Source organism: Megascapheus bottae, chromosome 1, assembly GCF_031878675.1.
Source record: "Megascapheus bottae isolate mThoBot1 chromosome 1, mThoBot2.hap1, whole genome shotgun sequence".
NCBI lineage: Eukaryota > Metazoa > Chordata > Mammalia > Rodentia > Geomyidae > Megascapheus > Megascapheus bottae.
This window is the reverse complement of record NC_143509.1, coordinates 56438858-56453649: the sequence shown is the minus strand read 5'-3', so window position 1 is coordinate 56453649 and position 14792 is coordinate 56438858. Positions and strand designations below refer to the sequence as shown.

The following is a 14792-nucleotide window of genomic DNA, read 5'->3' as shown; positions in this document are numbered from 1 at the left end:
ACATTTGCTGTCAGAGGGGTAGAGTGAGCTGATATTATCTACAAATGCCTCCTTCCAGCTTTAAGGAGGAAGATGGCCTGGGCTAAGGGACAAGAGAAAGAGGGGATGAGGGGTGTGACCAAGCTAGAGAGGGCAGAGGGAAAAAGAGCCTGGTCTGAGGGCTCAACTGACTTGCTTGAGTTCATTTTACCAGGACTTGCCTTTATGGCCTCCATGGTGGCTGTCTCAAGCCTCCAAGAGTAAATTCTACCTCCTGAGAAATTTAGCTTCTTTGTACCCTGCCCTAGCCAGAGTCCTAGCATCAGCCTTCAGCTCAGATAGCTCTGGCCACTAGAAAAGGATATGGGATATCCACTATCCTGGGAGCCTGACAGACTCCACAGACCAGGAAAAGCCTCTTCATACATCCTCTCTTCTCCAGGTATAAACTGGCCCATCTGGGCACTCCAGATCCTCCAAAAAGCCACAGATGGTAAGATTCTAGACCCTTTCTCCCCATCATCCAAGAATGTGAAATCCCAGCAAACAAAAGTCTCATCCAAATTAGGAAGCAAGCAGCTAGTTCTGTGAGCCTGGCTAGTATGTGTGGTCTTGACTCTTAAGGGTTTCTGGCTTCTCCCTTTAGTCCCTCAAACCTGCACTGCTCTCAAGACCTAGTCTGTTGCTGACTCTATCTCACAGTCCTGTACTGTCCCATCATTGCCAAGCCTTCCTCAAACACAGAGCTGTTTCTCAAGCAGCTCTTGGCTCAGAGTCCATCGCTGCCTCTATCATTGGCCCCTACTTCCTAGCCTTCTCCATGCCAGGCTATGGAGCAACAGCCTATTCAGGTCCAGGTATACTCTAGGGAAACAGGGGCTGGGGGATGCCAGGAGCTCTGCCAGGCCCACACTAACACACCACATGTTCTACAAGCCCAGCCTCTCCCCAGCATGGGTTAGGCATGTACTGGAGGATGCTAAGTGGGAAATTTATCCCATGAATAAGGGGGAACAAGAGTGGAATTCCAACTCAGATTGTGGGCTATCCACCAGACAACAGCTGATACAGGATCTCCATCTTCCCCAACCCCACACCTAATTTACCTTCTTGGGAGAGGACGATGAACTTTGTAGACTTGAGTGTCTTTCCATTCAGTGTCCAGGTGACGGTGGCTGGGGGGTCAGAGATCACCTGGCACTGGAGTAGCAGCTTCGCACCCTCTGCCACACGGACATCTTGTAGCTTCTCTTTGAAAGCTGGGGCAGTCCCTTGGTTCTCTGCTCTTTTCTCATTTTCCATGGGCCCTGCATGTCCTCTCTTGCAGTTCACATCATTCTTAACCTCTTTCTTGAGTTCTTCCTTCCTGACTGGCTTTGGGGCCTCTGCAGGCTGTGCATTGGACACGGGCTTGAGTGGCTCAGTAGACTTGATATTGGCCACCGGTTTCAGGGTCTCAGTGGGCTTGGTGTTGGCTACAGGTTTTAGGGATCCTGCAGGCTGTGCATTGCCCACGCGTGTGGGACTTTCCCCGGCCTTGGCATTCAAGGCCTCAGCACTACCACTGCCATTCTCTGCTGGCGATTTCTTCTTGCTGCCCAGAACAGAACGAAAATCTGGGGCAGCAGATTTTGGAGGTGGTACTTTCTCAGGCACAGGGGTCTTGGGAGTCCCCTTCTTTGCTAGGACAGAGCGAAAGTCCACCTGCTGGGGACTATGTACCTTCCTTTCTTCCTCGGATACAGTCTTTGGCTTCACTTGCCGCTGCAGGTTGGCGCGGAAATCCATCTGCTCAGCTGGGATCTCCTTCAGATCTTCTTCGGACACAGTCTTGGTACTCACTTTCTTTCCCAGGAGGTCACGGAAATCCAGCTGTTCCACCTCCTGTTGGCGGATCGACTCCTCTGTGTGCAGCTTGGTCTCCACTCGCCTCTTCAGCAACCCCCGCACGTTCTCTCCCTCTTCCTCCTCTGGCCAACCCTGTCCTTTTGCTGGCCAGCCAGGCCTCAAGGTCCCATCTCGGTTCCCAACACCATCAGCATCAACTCTTTCACAACAGAGGTCCTCACAGCTGGCTGGCTCCCGCCCCCTGCAATCAGTAGGGGAAAAAAAGGAAAGTAGCAGAAGGAAAAGGGGCTGGGTAAGCCAGAAACGTCAGGGGAGAGCAAATCCCGAGGGCGGGCGGAGGGTAGGGAGGAGGGGGAGAGAAGGTGGGGGCCCAGCCAGGCTGTGTTTATAGAAGGGAACATTGGGGGAGAGGCGTTTGCTTGCTTGCCTACTTGGTTTATTACATCGGTAATGACTTCAGTAGCCTTATAAGGGTGTGTGCAAAAAAAAAGAAGAAGAAAAAAAGAAAGAAAAAGAAACACTCACCACCCCTCCTTTCCTCTGCCCTCTCTCCCATCCCTTTCCTATCTCTCCCTTTGGTTCTGGCAGCCTCAGCCTCAGCTCAATGTCTAGGGCTGCAGGGACCTGGGGGAAGGTTGCATAGAGGAATGGGCTTGGCTGGCCAGCTCCTGGGGACACTCACCGTAGCGTGGCCCTGAGAGGGTTGCTCTGTAGCATCAGCGACACCTGGCAACTGCACTTGCCAATGCGGTTCCTGAAGAATTCAAGGAATCAATAAGCACCGAAAGGCTTTAGTGCTGTGGGGGGCACAAGGCAGGCATGGACTTGGTGGTGGGCTGGCAGGCCTCCAAAAAAGATGAAGGTCACAGCCTGAACTGTGACATCCATCCCAAACTTGGATTTCAGGCAGGGCTCTCTAATTTCATAGTCACTCTTTATTTTCCCAGCTCTTGCTTCAAAAGAAGGAGAAAAGGATAACTCTGGACTGCAGCTAAGATAGATATCTAGAAGTAGGGATACTTTTCTGTGGGTTTTATTATATAATATAATCAATTAGTCACTCAATAGGAAAAAAAAGCATTGTCGAGGCCTCTGTTGGAGCTGCTGTGTCTACAATAACATGTTACATGCCAGGGGTCACTTCCTTACTGGTATTCTCCTCTCCCTCCTCTTCCTTCCCTTCTTTCTCTTTCTCCTCCTCCTCCCCACCTTCCTCCTCCTTCTCCTGCTCCTCCTCCTTCTCTTCCTCCTTTTGAACTTCAGACCCCAACCTCCACTGAACAACCAATGCCCTGAGTTCAGAACTTTTCATGTTAAAAACCTAACCCTCCTTGCATGAGTGGCCCTTTCTTTTCCTCCTTCAGGTAGGGAGGGATACAGATCCTTTACTACCACACAGATTGCTTAGCGTCCCCTGATATAGCTGAGGTCCCTGTTCAGGACAAGGCTGGGGCCTTGGTTTAGGCAGAGGATGGTTCCTCCAGCTTGCATGACTGCCATCTGCTGGCATTTATGAGCATTGTCCAGCCAACAAAGGTCTGTTCTAATGGGGAGGATGGAGAGGACAAGCTGGGAACCAAAGGGACAACTTAGGACACCTTAGGAACTGTGTTTTGCAAAGAAAACTTAAGTTTCCATGACTGCCATACATTTTGTCTTCTTTTTGGCCAGAAAGTCACAAGAGATCATTAATTTCTTTTTTTTTGGTGCCGGTTCTAGGGCTTGAACTCAAGCCCTAGGCACTGTAGCTGAGCTTTTATATTCAAGGCTAGGGCTCTACCACTTGAGCCACAGCTGCCCTTCTAGTTCTTAAGTGTTTAATTTGAAATGAGCAGGGCACAGGTGGCTAACGCCTGTAATACTAGTAGTGAGGAGGCTGAGATCTGAGGATCACAGTTCAAAGCCATCCCTGGCAGCAAAGTCCATAAGACTATTTTTATTTATTTTTGCCAGCCTTGGGGGACTGAACTCAGGGCCTGAGCACTGTCCTTGGGCTTTCTCAAGGCAAATGCTCTACCACTCAAGCCACAGCACTACTTCCAGCTTTTCTATGTATATGGTACTAAGGACTTGAACCTGGGTCTTCGTGCATGTAAGACAATCACTCTACAATCACTAGGCCAAACTCCCGGCCCCAAGTCCATGAGACTTTTATCTCCATTAACCACCACAAACCAGAAGTGGTGCTATGGCTCAAAGTGGTAGAGTGATAGCCTTGTGCAAAAAGAGCTCAGGGACAGTGCCCAGACTTTGAGTTCAAGCTCCACGATCACCATCACCAATAACAAAAAAGAGTCTCATAGATTTTCCTACCTACTCTAGGTTAGAACTGCCATCCTTCTCAGCCTACCAAGTAACTGGGATTACTAGTATAAGCCACAGCCGGGCCAGGAGCATAGCCTAGTGGTAGAGTGCTGGCCTAGCATGCATGAAGCCCTAGGTTTGATTCCTCGGTACCACATACTCAGAAAAAGTCAGAAGTAGCACTGTGGCTCAAGTGGCGGAGCACTAGGCTCTGAGTTCAAGTCCCAGGACAGTGCCTAGGCCCTGAGTTCAAGCCCCAGGATTGGAAAAAAAAGCAACTAGTATAAGCCATGGGTGCCTGGCTCCGTTATGCCGTAAGGGCTTTGTTAGTCCTATTCTTATACCCTCAGTCGAGTTTCCTCCTGACACAAGCAGAATTCTGCCCAGATGTACAAGGGAGGAACAGACGCTGAGTAGAGGTCTCACTTATCCCAGTCACATCCCATGAGGTTTTGAGTCATGTGGAGCCCTGTTCCCTGAGCTGGAGTGACACATAGCAGTATCTTCTTATTGGGAAAAGCAGGTAGAGACTCACATATTTCCCATAACCTGCCCCAGGTGGGGGGTGTAGATTTAGATAATCTCCTCAGGGTCTTCATCTAGATAAACTCTCAGGCCTCTCTTTGCAAATGACTCCTATCAGTCCTAAATCACTCACTTGTGGGATTTTAATGCAAAATTAGGTTAAATAAACAATTTCTTGGCAAGCATCAACATTTCAAATGCTTCAAGGAGAATCTGGACCTCCCTGCCCCCCCCCCCCAATACTATGGATTTTATTCAGGCCTCACATATACTAGGCAGACACTTTACTACTTGAGACTACTTGAATTATGCCTCCAGACATTTTTTTTCTTTCTTGAGATAGAGTCTTGCTAACGTTACCCAGGCTGGCCTCAAGCCCAGAATCTTCCTGCCTCTACCTCCTTAATGGCTGGGATTTCAGGAATATACCACTACATCTGACATGGAGTATTGACTTTTTCCTAGTTTTTCTCTTGGTGTAGGACTTAAGAGTGGGGTGGTGAGGAGGAGAGAAGGCTAAAAACTCACTCTCACCAGCCTCATAATCTCAGCAGGGAGTAATAAGACTCTTAGGAGGGTTCCTATTATCTTCTCTCAGCTACCCCTAGAGGCACAGTTTTTTCCAAGGCCAAGTCTGGTTGCTGTTGGGACAAAAGAAGTGGGAGGGAGAAAGGGTGCTAGCAGACCTGCCACAGACTCCCCAGGAGAACTTTCTACTGACTTGCTCCTTCTCAGCCAGAGACTAACACAAGGCCAGAGAAATGGCCTACCAAAGCCATGAGGAGGCTGGACTTAGGGAGGGAAGAGAAGATGGTAAGGGTGGACACACCAGTATAAATTTCCAGCTCCCTAGTTCCAGTGCACCAGAGAGAAACAAACACCCCAGGCCAGCCTACAAGAATGGGAGAACATCTGATTTAAGTCAAAAGACAAGAGCTGTGCTGGTGGCCTTCGGGTGGTCATGAACAAGCCCATGACCTGAGACTTGTTTCCCCATTATTCAATGGGGAGAAGGCTAGGAAACCTCTGAAGTCCCTTCCAGCTGGGACATGCTCAGTTTTATGATTGTCCCCAGCTGGCCCCAGACAGTCTGCCTCCCAAGACAACCCCTGTCTCTGGTCTGGCAAACTTCCTGCAGACTTTTGCTTCACTCTCGCTCAAGCCTTTCTTGTTTGGTCTATTCACTCCCTGAGTCCTTTCTCATTGGCCAAAGCTCAGCCTTTCCTTTTTTCCCCCTCTCATAATCCCATAGATTTTGATTCTGAGCTTGATTAATGTGAATGTTGTCTCAAGATACTTCTGTATAGAAAGCAAGTATTTTCACAGGAACTCCACTTCCATTCAGCCTAAAAGACAAGAACATGAGTTCCTCATATCTATTTGTCTATCCTACCTATCTATTTTAATTTTTTTGGTAGTACTTAGGTTTGAACTTAGAGTCTTAAGTTCAGTAAGCGGTATTCTTGGGCTCCTATTTTGGAGGTAGATTCACCTTCCTGAAAATAACTGGTTCAAGTACCAGGTGAAGGCCATTGAATATATTAGTTGGCAGAACAGCAACTGCTAACTACAAGTAGGACTCTGAGGTCACTTGAGATCCACTGAGCTCTGTCCTCAGTAGCATAACATCTCAGTGGACCTAAAAATCCTAAGAAATAAAAAATAGCTTAAAATGGCTATGTTTTAAAGACTATGAAGTATAAGGGTGCTAATTAATACAAGTATAAAATACTTGCCCAAATAAGACTTGAGGTGATGTGGACATCCTGGCATTTTTGTTGTTATTGTCATTTGGTGTGTGTGTGTGTGTGTGTGTGTGTGTGTGTGTGTGTGTGTGTGTGTGTGTGTGTGTGTGTAAGATAGTCCCAGGGCTTGTCAGGGCCAGAGTGCTGTCCCTGAACTTTTTTGCTTAAGGCTTGTGCCAGCTCTATACTTGGTAGATAATTGGGAATAAGAATCTCACAGGCTATTATCCAGAAACAAGGACATACTAAAGCCACTAGCACAACCATGCTCATAGCAGTACTATTTACCTTAGCTAAGATATGGAACCAACCCAGATGCTCCTCAGTTGATGATTGGATCAACAAGATGTGGTATTTATACACAATGGAATTCTATGTTGCTATCAGAAAGGACATTACCCCATTTATAAGGAAATGGAAAGACTTGAAAAAAATCATATTAAGTGAAGTAAGCCAGACTCAAAGGAACATAGGCTCAATGGTTTCCCTCATTTGTCATAATTAGTATAAACCTTGAACTCTCCTAGCAGAGGATTACGATAGGGCAAGACCTAGATACATAAGGCCATATAGGATGAGGCTAAATGAAAGGACCTCCAGGATATGGAAACAAGAGCCATATAATATGTGATTGTTGTTCTTACTGTACTATGTTATTTCTCATCTATTTTGTTGTCCCTTGATTATTCTCATATTGTTACAGTATCTTACCTTGTTATCTGGTATATTGTATATATGTTTATTTGAAATAGGATAAGGAAGGTGGAAAAACAAGCTGAGGTGAGGGAGTGGGAGGAGGGAAATGTGGACAAAAACATGAGAAGGGGTATCAGTGTATGTGAAGTAATGTACCTTCTATCTGGCAAACATAATGTAACCTTTCTATTAATTACAATGCAAATATTATACACTGAATAAAAAAGAATCTCATAGACTTTCCTGCCCAGGCTGGCTTCGAACCACAATCCTCTTATCTCAGCTTCCTAAGTCACTAGGATTACAAGCATGAGCCACTGGCACCTGAAATAGACTTGGATTTAAAAAATATTAATTTACTTTATTGTTAGTATAGAGATGATGTAGGGATTACAATTACATGAGTCAGGTAACAAGTGCATTTCCTTTCGTACAGTGTCTTCTGTACAAGTATCTTCTATACTGGGGTTTTTAATAATTGCAGTCACTGTACTCCACCATTGCAGCAATACCCTCACTTCTACATTTTGCTGATTAACTGAAAATAAGACTCTGGTAGATTTCTCTGCCAGGGCTGGTGATTCTCAGAGCTCAGCCACCTGAGTAGCTATGATTTACAGGTATGAGCCGCTGGCACCTTGAGTCAGAACCTATTTGTAGCTCAAAGTCTTGAATGTGATGGGCTCAGAATGGGGACTAGATAAAGTCTGGAGAAAAAGCTTACAAAGTAGCCAGAAACCTAAGCCAGTGCAGGTCTAACCATGCTCAGGACATGGAACAGCCTCCTAGGTGTAGGTACAGACAGGAGCTCTTCAATGCTCACACTAAGTCTTGGTCAGGGCAGGCAATCTGTCTCCACCAGTCTACGGTTGGCATAGAATTATAAGAGTTGGACTCAGGAAGCTGAAATCTAAGGATCATAGTTCGAAGTCAGCCTGGGACAGAAAGTCTGTGAGACTTATCTACAATTCATCAAAAAGCTCAGGGAGAGTGTCTAGGCCCTGAGTTCAAGCCTGGGGACTGGCACCAAACGAACAGTTGGAGTATTTTAAAGGTAAAACAGAGAAACTTAAGATTCTTCTGATGGTTTTAAAATGTCTGTTATCTTTGACACTCCTCTCTCCATGAGATGGACTTTAATGCTTATCTCCCTGAATGTGGGCTGTATTTACCAGCTTACTTCCAACAGAGAGAATGGTGGGTAGGAGGTGTTGAATGCCTGAGATTAGGTTACAAAGACCTTGCCAGTTCAGACTTGTGCTCACTCTTCGATGGCTACCTCCCAGGGAAGCCTGCGGCCATGTCATGAAGACACTGAAGCGCCATGTGAGGAAGACATAGAGCAAGGTGCTGAGACCTGCCATAACATAGGAGTGAGCCCTCTTGGACGAGGCCTTCTAATCTCAGTTGAGGCAAGACTCAGTTCCTGAGTCTCAGTTGCCACTCGACAAGAAAAACTGCTGCTAAGAAGTTTACAGCTCCTAGCTGTCAGGGTGTGGATATGGTTTGAGTGTGCCCCAAGATTTCATGTTTTGAATTTCTTCTGGGAGTTATTAAGAGGATGAGAACTTAATTCAGTTTGGTGTTTGTAGGTACAGTCATTGGGACGAGATAAAAACCATTAAGGTGGAGCCCCTATAATTGAATGTTAATGGCTATAAAAGATGAGAGATTTAGGAAACATGCTGCCTTCTGACATCTTCTATACCCTAAGACTCAGCCAGCAAAAAAAGCTAGCACTGTATGGAGCCCCTAGCCTTAGGCCTCTAAAACTGTAAGCTCAATAAATTTCCTTTCATTATAAAGGTATCCAGCCTCATGTATGTTGTTATAGTAATGAGAAGCAGAATAACACACCTGCCTATAGAAACAATGAGGTGATAACTGTTCTTTCACGTTGCTAAATTTGGGGGCATTTTGTTATACAGCAACATGTGTCTAATACATTCCAGGGATCTGCCTGCATTTCTACCTTTAATCCATCCCTCTTTTATAATCTTCATTATACCACATGGTATGCAAAATCTAGAATTTGATATGACAGAGGCTTCTGGAGAACTGAGCTCAGAGGGTGGGTTCTCTGAATACATGTGCTACTAGACTGGAAGAAACAAAAGCTCATTAGCTGCCCTGAGCCTGTACCTGATCGACCTGAAGCTCAATTCCCATATTGAGCTTCATATAACTGCCTAGTCCCAGGTTAGTGGAGCAGGAATTGGAGGTGGGGGAAGGGGAGGCACAGGAGGCTGTCAGGATATGCACTCACTTGAGCAGGATCTCATACTGGCCAGCATGCCAGGGCTGCACATTCTTTAGAACCAGGGTGAATACATCCTCATTCTGTAACACCTCAAAGTGGCCATTGTCCTTGGAGAGAGCTTTGCCATCACGGAGCCAGTGCACAGTGGGGAAGGGGTCACCAGCTATGGCACAGGAGATGAGGACACTCTGGCCCAGGGAGGCGGTCACTGAGCGAGGCTTGCTGATGAACCAGGGCTGGGTGCCATCTTGGGGCTCTAGAAGTTGGCAAAGGAGAAAGCTAGAGAGGGCAGCCCTTGTTCATGGAGCACCCATTCCATGCTGTGGGGGGGGGGGGGCTGGCAGGCAGCTAGCTTGCTACTCAAAGAACAGCTGGCCGAGAAACACTCTACAAGTCTGTCTGCAGTACATTCTCCTAGGGTAATATTAATAGAAAGCTATGTATCCATAGCAAGAGGAGAGAGCCCAGAAGGGGGGGCATTAGTCTGGGTTCTAATGGTTCACATCACAGGTATCTGAGTAGGAGGGGTGTGTGTGTGTGGTTAGTTCTCTTTCCCTCTTAGATACAAGGTCTCTAAATGTAAGAACACATAAGCCCATAACTCACCCTTAAAACTCTCATTGCCCAGTTAAGTGCACTGCAGATTTCCCTCTTAACATTCTATACACAACTTGTCACCCACAGCCCAGGGAGGGCAGGGACCTCACAAAGCTGGTAGGGCAGCCTGCTCAGCTTGAACTGTAAATAAGGAACTGCTTCTGGGGCTGAGTGGGCCCAATCAGGTTCCCATGGCATCCTCCTCTCCAAATTGTGTTGAGCAGTTAGTTCCCCTTCCCCTCCCTCCAGAAGCAATTCACATCCTCCTGCTGGAGGCTTGACTCACCTTGCACAGTGAGGATGGCCTGGCTGCGGACTTCCCCGACACTGTTCCAAGCCTCACAGGTGTACGTGCCTGTGTCCTCCGGGAAGACCTCCTGAATGCAAAGGCTGTGCTGGGTGCCCCTCTGTTCAAAGTGGAAGTCCTCTGACTCCTGGATCTCACTACCATTGTGAAACCAGGTGACCTCTGGGGGTGGATTCCCTAAACCAGAAAAAGAGGACAAAGCTACCATCAGGGAGGAGCTTCCCTGGCCAGCTGCCACTATGTATCTCAGGCTTATAGTATTCTACTGAAAACCTCCACACTACAGGCCTCTGTCTCCCATCCACACAGCAGGGATCCCATGATCCATCCGTGGGACTGTTAGAGGAATAAATGATTCACCCTCACCTTCCTAAGCTATCCAATAGATGACATTTAGTCCAGAGACAACACACCCAGTACAAAGTTGTCATGACTATTGAACAACAGATTTGGGGAAATGAGAAAGAACCTAGAAGTGAAGATACAATTTCAGGGATGAAATTTGCTATCTCCACCATGCTGGTAACCTGGATTAGTGGGTTCAAACTGCACCTATCCCTGCTCCACCTCAAACAGTGACTTCCCCCACCCCTACCCCAGGCAGTAAGCAGAATCTCATGGCAACTCCCTTCAGGCCATCACTGGAAAGAGCATGGTTGGCATTTTGTCTTGCTACAATATAGCTGTGGTTCCAGGATGCCAGCTTGTGGTATCTGCTGGATAGTGCTGTCAGGTTTTACTTTTCTGGAATGTATAGGGGCATCCAGCAATGACCACCATTGAGGGTTTGCTCTGACATAAGAGCTGACCATTAGGCTTTGCTTCCAGACAAGCTGGGACACATGACCAAAGATAGTCTCACGGCTTCAGGCCCTGGAGAGTTTTAAGAGTAGACATCTTCCTGGAGACTAAGTATAGATCACCTCTGATACCTTTCTAAAGGACTCAGGGAAAGGGATGATGAGGCTGGACAGGAGAGGGGACCCAGTCACTGCTGGAGATGTCACAGGATGACCTCCAGCTCACAAGAACAGGGAGGCCATCCAAGAATCCATTCCAGGTGAGTCTACAAGTTCTCCTATCTGAGCAGCCAGCAAGATGACCTGAAACCTGTCAGAAGCCCTGGCAGGAGATGAAAAGCATGGGTGCATATGACCACACCTTTGTTTGCTTCCCCTAGCCACCATTGCTGAGCCAGTGGCTTCCAGAGCTCCTCCTCCTCACCTCCAGCCAATAGGGGGGAACTCATGTTGAGGTGTGAACTATCTGATCTCATCTGCCTGTTTTAGAAGACCCTCTGCTCTAGCCTTTCACCTTAAAACTTGAAAAAATCGGGCTGGGAGTTTGGTCTACTGGCAGAGTGCTTGCCTAGTATGCACGAAGACCCAGGTTCAATTCCTCAGTACCACATATACAGAAAAAAGCTGGAAATGGTGTAGTGGCTCACTTGGTAGTAGCACTAGCCTTGAGAAAACTCAAGGATAGTGCTCAGGCCTGGAGCTCAAACCCAGGACTGGCAAAAACAAAACAAAACAACAACAACAAAAAAAACTTGAAAAAAGCAACTGAGAATATCATCTGTGAGTTTTAGGAAGTTTTCACACAGTCTAGGTAAGAACTGGCTTCCAAACCGCTGCACTAGCCACACAATTTTCCTTTTAATCCATCTCCCCACTAGCTCTAGCCATCTTCTTCCTCTAGACCCTTAACCTTGAATGCAGAGAGTCCTACCCAGAGAGCAGAAGAGCAAGGCCAAGAGACCTTACTTCTTTGGGTCCATTGTCTGGCAGTTCCATGCTGCTTTTGGATCAGTGATCTAAGCATCTCCTTAGGGAACAGTGCCCAAGTTTCAAATGTGACCAGAGGAGAGAAACAGACCTGACACCTGGACTGTCATGGTGACCTGGCTTCCATCCATGACTTTGAGGTCAGAGAGGCCCTGCAGGAAGTTGGGTGCCACAGACTTGCTGGAAGCCAGGGGCTTCCTCGTCCTGTCACTCTTCTTTTCTGTGTGGAGACAAGAGAACTTGGTGTGAACATTCCTTTGTGTACTCAAACATTCTACAGACTCAGTGACATCTGGGACACAGCTGTGCTGAAGCTCAGGTTCTGGAGAACAGATGAGAGTTTAGAAGTCTTGGAGATAGGTCTTCAGGAAGAAAATGCAACCTGTCTCTGCTTGGCAATAGGAAGAGAACAATGACCCTCTGTGGAGCCCACATGAGGCTCGGGCTTCTCAAGTGAACCTGGGGTTGGGTGTATTAGGAGAGTTTCTCTCTCATATTTACCTTTATGAGAAAGTGATACACCCACAAGGCACCAAGTTCAAAAGGTGCCAAAGACTCTCCCTTCCATACTGTTTCCCTACCACCAAGCTTTATGCCAAGGCAACCAATTTTCTTTTTCCACTTCCTGGAGATGATCTATGTGTACCATGCACTCAGGAAATAGATAAATTCTACTTTCTTCTGCCTTTTGCTCCTTCCTTTTTCTTTTCTTCTCTCTCTTCTTCTCATCAGTGCTGGGGACTAAACCTAAGGTATTGGACATGCTGAACTATATCCCAAATAACTTCTCCTCATTTTCTTTTTCTTTCTCCCCCTTCTTCTTCTCCCTCAGCATTACTAAGGGTGGAACTTAGGGCCTCAAACACAACACTACTTGACCCATAAACCTCAGGCCCCATCTTCTCCTTTTTCTCCCCCTGCCCCCTCCTTCCTCTCTGTTTTTGGTAGTTGTGGAACATAAGACTAGAGAGCCAGTGCTATACTTTAAACACACCAAAACTTAGATTAAAAGTTTAATTTCTTTCTATCTATCTATCCTACCCACCTACCCACCTACCCACCTACCCACCTATATACCTACCTACCTATCTCTATCTATTGGGGACTGAATTCAGAATGCTAGACTATGCTAGGTCTATGATAGGCTAGTCCAGCTCATCATATTGAAAATTGGCTCCCAATACCATAGTGCTTGAGGGAGGACCTCTGAAAAGTGATTAGTCCAGGGGCTACCACATTCATGAAGTGATTATTGTATTGTCTTCCTCAAAAACTGAATATGGTTATCTGGATACTGATTTATCCTCTGTCAGAGTTGGGTCTTAGACCAGGAGCAGTGGTTCACGCCTGTAAGCTACTTGGCATGTGGAGATGTGAACAATCATGGTTTGAAGCTAGTCCCCCAAGCAAAAAGTTAGAAAGATCCTATCTGAAAAATAGAGTGGTCCAGAACCTGTCTAATAAACACAAGGTTCTAATTTCAAATCCCAGTATTGGGAGGGAGGAAAAAAGAGTTGGGGCTTACAGAGTGAGATTAATTACCATTAGAATGAATTATTTTAAGTGAGCCTGGCACCTCCCTTAGTCTTTCTCACACATGCCTTTCTTCTGCACAGAACCACTTCCTTTACTGCTTATTAATCATGGCATAATGCCATAGGATGTCCTCACTTGAAGGTGATGCCAGTGCCATGCTCTTTGGATTTTATAACTATGAGCTAAAGTGAACCTTGTTTTTCTATGAGGTTCTAGCCTAGAAGATTTTGTTACAGCAACAGAAAATGCTCTCATAGGTTATTTCTAACTTAACATCAAAGTTTTCAGGGATAAAGACTATTGATCGTGGGTTCTCAGCACTGGGAATCAAACACCAAACTTCTCCAGGAAGCTGGAGCCCTGGCTTAACTCCAAACATGCCACTGAATTTTTTTTTTTTGCCAGTCCTGGGCTTAAGCTCAGGGCCTGAGCACTGTCCTTGGATTTTTCTCAAGACTAGAACTCTACCACTTGAGTCTCAGCACCACTTCTGGCTTTTTCTAAGTATGTGGTACCAAGGAATCGAACCCAGGTCTTCGTGCATGCTAGGCAAGCACTCTACCACTAGGCCAAACTCCCAGCCCATGCCACTAAATTTGTATTTGTAGCCACTGAAAACAATCGCAAAGTTCTCCCAGCCCAGCCTCTGAAAATATAGAAAGGAGGAGAGAAGGAAAGAAAGGGAGAGTCTGGGAAAGCTGCCTCAAGAGGCCAAGAGCATCCTACGTGGGGGGGTGGGCAGGGAGAGAAGGGGAAGGGTTGAGATACTTCTCCAAAACAGGTACAATTAGTAGGGCTGAGCCCCTGGTGTCCCTGGACATGAGATGAGACTCTCTCACATATCTCAGGCATTGCTCCTTGACAGGGCAGCCAAGAGTGCTGGTAGAGGCCCTGGGAGTTGGCTTAGTGGGCCCCCATATTGGAAATGCACAGATCCATCCTCAGTGGACTGCAATGGTCAAGAAAGCTGGCTGTCTCATGAGAATTGAGGAATTTCCTGTCTTGCACAGACGGGGAAAGCTTGAGGGACAAAATGTTTCCATCTGTCCAGAGGACTCCCTGTTCCTGCCTCTTTGCTTCCAGCCGAGGCTACAGCCTCAGAGAGCTCTGCACAGATGGACTCAAATTCCTAGGTGTTGTAGAAATGTTCAAATTGCAGCTCATCTCCTTCAAGCTGGTGGCAGTTAGTATACAGATACCCCCTCTCT

General features: G+C 46.7%; 1 protein-coding gene across 3 annotated transcripts in view; it reads right to left on the bottom strand.

The window, feature by feature from the left end:
- Positions 1–14792, bottom strand: part of Mylk (myosin light chain kinase) — a 202635-nt gene that overhangs the window by 84459 nt on the left and 103384 nt on the right. For all 3 annotated transcript variants that reach the window (XM_090345269.1, XM_090345261.1, XM_090345252.1), the window contains 5 exons: positions 12140–12268; positions 10241–10438; positions 9364–9613; positions 2510–2581; positions 1086–2068 (listed from right to left, as the gene is read on the bottom strand). In XM_090345269.1, coding sequence (XP_090201395.1) covers positions 1086–2068; positions 2510–2581; positions 9364–9613; positions 10241–10438; positions 12140–12268 — 1632 coding nt within the window. The remainder of the gene's footprint in view (positions 1–1085; positions 2069–2509; positions 2582–9363; positions 9614–10240; positions 10439–12139; positions 12269–14792) is intronic.